Source organism: Pongo pygmaeus, chromosome 1 (genome assembly GCF_028885625.2).
Source record: "Pongo pygmaeus isolate AG05252 chromosome 1, NHGRI_mPonPyg2-v2.0_pri, whole genome shotgun sequence".
Lineage (NCBI taxonomy): Eukaryota > Metazoa > Chordata > Mammalia > Primates > Hominidae > Pongo > Pongo pygmaeus.
Genome location: NC_072373.2, coordinates 98,317,958 through 98,321,649, shown reverse-complemented (window position 1 = coordinate 98,321,649; position 3,692 = coordinate 98,317,958). Strand labels below are relative to the sequence as shown.

The 3,692-nt window shown below is 45.6% G+C and overlaps 1 protein-coding gene across 1 annotated transcript; it reads right to left on the bottom strand.

The window, feature by feature from the left end:
- Positions 1-307: 307 nt before the first annotated feature.
- Positions 308-3,484, bottom strand: TCHHL1 (trichohyalin like 1). Its single transcript, XM_054479428.1, has 2 exons — positions 3,347-3,484; positions 308-2,884 (listed from the first exon to the last, which is right to left on the bottom strand). The coding sequence occupies exons 1-2, from the start codon at positions 3,482-3,484 to the stop codon at positions 308-310; spliced, it is 2,715 nt and encodes a 904-aa protein (XP_054335403.1).
- Between the last annotated feature and the right edge of the window lie 208 nt (positions 3,485-3,692).

Genomic DNA, 3,692 nt, shown 5'->3' with positions numbered 1-3,692 from the left:
GGCACCTGCTAAAGATATGGAAGGAATTTTTCTATTTTTAATGACAGGTACATTGAGATAAACTGTCTCATGCAAAGCCCATTTTGGCATTTGGAAGTAGCATTGTTTGGTAGGAGTTTTAATGACTGTATTTGTTTGCTCAGATGTTTCTTTAGTGGTGGCCCCCACTGCTGAATACTTTATTATTTGCTTTTGTAGAAATTTAGGAAGGGAATTTAAAAGATTGTTAATCTGCATCTGAATGTGTACACGTGAGTATTGAGGGTGATTGGGAGAGAAATCGGGGGCATGTTGAGATGATAATGATTCATTGCTTTGTGGTGCTTGCCTCCCTTTGTGGTACCAGCCTCTCTCTCTGAGGGTGACCCTGCTTATCTTCCAAGGCCTGGGGAGCTGGTGTTTCCTGTGCACCAGGAGGACTCTCATCAAGTGGAAGTCCCCTGGTATATGGTTGTGACGCTTGGCTGTAGTTGAAAAACACAGAACAATCTGAGATCTCACTGGTGAGGGATGCACTGCAAAACTCTGGGCCTGATGCCTGGGCTATCTGAACTTGCTTTTGATGCTCCTCTTGGGTTACGTTTGTTTGCTGCAGTATCTTCTCCTGTAGGTACTGGTAAAGTGGACTGGAATGGACTGCACCCCTCTCCACAGAACAGGGCTCTTGGTCTCTCTGCATCTGCTTTTCAAGACTTGGCCAGGGGACTGAAGAATTGTGCTCTTTCTTGGCTGGACTTTTTTGGTCACCACCTTCTCCTGCCAGCTCTTGGGGACTTTCATCTTCCTCCTCCGATGTTACAGGTTCCTTTGTTTCAAGTTGTATCTTGAGGGAGGCTGAATTGTCCTCATCTAGACTTTTTAACAGAGTATTCTGGGCCTCTCTTGCCCTTCCTTTGTCTTCTTTGCTACTTGGGCCTTGGACCTTTAATTCATTTCTGCTATCTCCTTTTCCAGGGAGCTGCATTAGGGAAAGCTGGTCAGTGAAGTCTTCATCCAGGGCACCTGTGATCTCTATTTCCAGGGACTTTCTATTTTCATCTCCTGCTGTGGATTTCTGTGCTTCTGAGTGTCCACTGGGTTCCACAGCTGCACCTGGGCCTTTGGTCCCTGGGCCTTGATTCTTGTGTTCTCCTCTGGCAGGCTGTTCCTGGTCCTCTGTGAGCTGTACATCCTCTCCTCTGACTGCTGGCACCACTGCCTCCAGAGCTCTGTTTTTCTCACCAGGTGTTCCCTGCCTCTGGGTATCTGGGTTATTATTGTGACCTCCTTGCACAGACTCTCCATGTGGGTCCCCTTGACTCTGGGAGTCCCCTTGCATAGGCAGTTCACCTGCCTCTGAGCTGCTGTTGCCTTCCTCTAAAGCCAGGCTGTTGGGAGTTTCAGAAGACCCCTCATCACTCTGTGTGAATGGTGACTCAGGGTCCTCCCCCTGGTAACCATCCTCCTCCTCAACTGGTTTGTCATGAGTCTTGGTGACCCTAGAATTTTCTCCTGCAGACTGCTTCTCAAGTGGTGCTAAATCTTGTGTTCTTTCTCTTGCTCCCAGTGTCCTTTCTGCTGCAGGTGAGTTTTTGCTGTTCACAAATGCTTCTGCTGTGCTTTCTTTGGTGTGTTCTGCCTCTTCTCCTGAGACTGCTGTTCCTTCAAGTTCAGGGTGAGTCTGATCTCCTCCTTCTGAGCTTAGATATTGTGTCTCAGAGCCTTTTTCAGCATCTTTGGATTTTGATAATCCTTGGAGTTCGTGATACTTCCCATCCTGTGTTTGGGTTTCCAGGACTAGTGGCCGAGTTTTTCTGTCACGTTCTTTCTGCCCTGCTGTTCCATGGGCCTCAGGACCTCTCCTCTCTTTCCTTTCATCTCTCATATCAGATGTTTCTGAACTATTTCTGCTACCATATTGGACTGGCAGGTCCTTTGTTTCACATTCTTTTTCTTGGGCCTCAGATGTTCTGCCATAATCCTCAGGTTCACCCAAATTCTTTGTCTCAGCTGGTGTCTGGTCAGCATCCTTTCCTGGTTCGTGAGTGTCAAATGTTATACAGACATCCTTGGGATCAGTTGATTTCTGTGTCTGAGATGGTGTCCTGGCAGCAGCTTGTTCTGGCAGGTCAGCATGCTCTGAACTGGGCTCATCTTCTCTTTGTAGGGGTGGTTCTTGTGTGTTAGAGTGTTTTTCCTTTTCTGTTCTAACTTCCTGATCTTCAGATGGTCTTTGTGTTGCTTCTTTTGGTGGTGAACTTTGGGTTCCCAAGTTTTCTTCCTGTTCTCCAAACTGGTCTCTTATCTTGGAAACACTTTGCTCTCTGGCTGGCTCATCTCCCTCCCGGGAGATCTCCTTATCTTGTCCCTTCCTCTTTGTGTGACTGCTGGTCTGTTTTGATCCTGCCATTGGCTTATTTGTCTTAAGTTGGCCTTCATTGTCTTCTGTTGTTTGTATATCTTGGGCCACTTCCTGACTTTGTTCATCTCCTTCCAGGTGTTGGTTCTTATGGTCATTGTGTTCAGATGCTTCTCCTGGAAAGTTGTGAGTCTTGGCTTCTCTCCATGGGTCCACTCTGTTATTTCCAACTGCTCCACTTTCTTCAGGGATGAGCTGAGATGATGATGCCATTCCTGAAGGAAGCATCCTCTCTTCTTGAGTTGGTGAAGTTCCCGCAGTCCACTGACCATCTCTGGTGGTTGCCTGAAGATCCACATCATCTGGCTTCTCCTTCTCTGGTTTAGTCACCTGTCTTAGTTCAGAACTTAGTAACGATTGTATGTCAAGATAACAGAGGTTCAACAAGTTGAAGATTGCAAGAACAAATTCATCAAAACTGATGATGCCATTACTACCAATATTCAGAAGATTCAAATTTTTTTCCACAGCATGAAGGACACATGGCTACATGAAAACACAGTGAGAAATCAGCTTATTTATATGTGGTCCAGTGTCCTAAGTGTCTCCCAAGAATCCTGTTTTTCTGACCTCATTCCTTAGTAACTGGTTAACTTTCCCAGAATAGCAAGAACTTATTGGTTCTGCAAGCCATTTTTCATCAGAGAGCTATGCCTGAGAAAGAGCATTTACAACACTTGTGAGTTGCATTTTGATGCATAATTGTTTATGACTCCTTTCAGAAGTCGGCTTTGCAGAAGCAATAATCCCAGTGATGAAAACCTCTTTTTCTCTAAGTAATTGCACAGAGTATGGAACTGAGACTGAAAATAGTTGTTCAAGAGACAGTGAGTGCTAAGAACTGTTAGCTAGGTGTAAAATGGATGGGGATCACATATGCTCATCTTGCTTGGATTATAAAGAAAGGGTGAGTGGGAAAGAATTTACACAGCTCTGTGAGCAGCTCACCTGAAAAAAGTCCCCAAACTCGCCCTGGAGGAGTTGTTTCAGCTCTCTGCTGGTCAGTGTTGCCCCGTTACTGTCCTCACTGGCATATTTGTGGAATGTCTCAGTTACACAGAGGACATTTCTCAGGAGCCGAGGCATCTTTACAAACTCAGGAGAGGCTGTGAGAAAGAATAAACAAAGCTCATTTTCCAGGATGGGTCCTTCAGGGAGGAGATACCAAGATTATCCTTTTTGTTCCTCCCCCGTCTCCACTGCAACCCCTGCTCTATTCTGTATCTTAGAATATTATATCTGAACTCCAGGGGTGATTTAGTTTTGTACCAGACATTGTGGTGAAATCAGACCC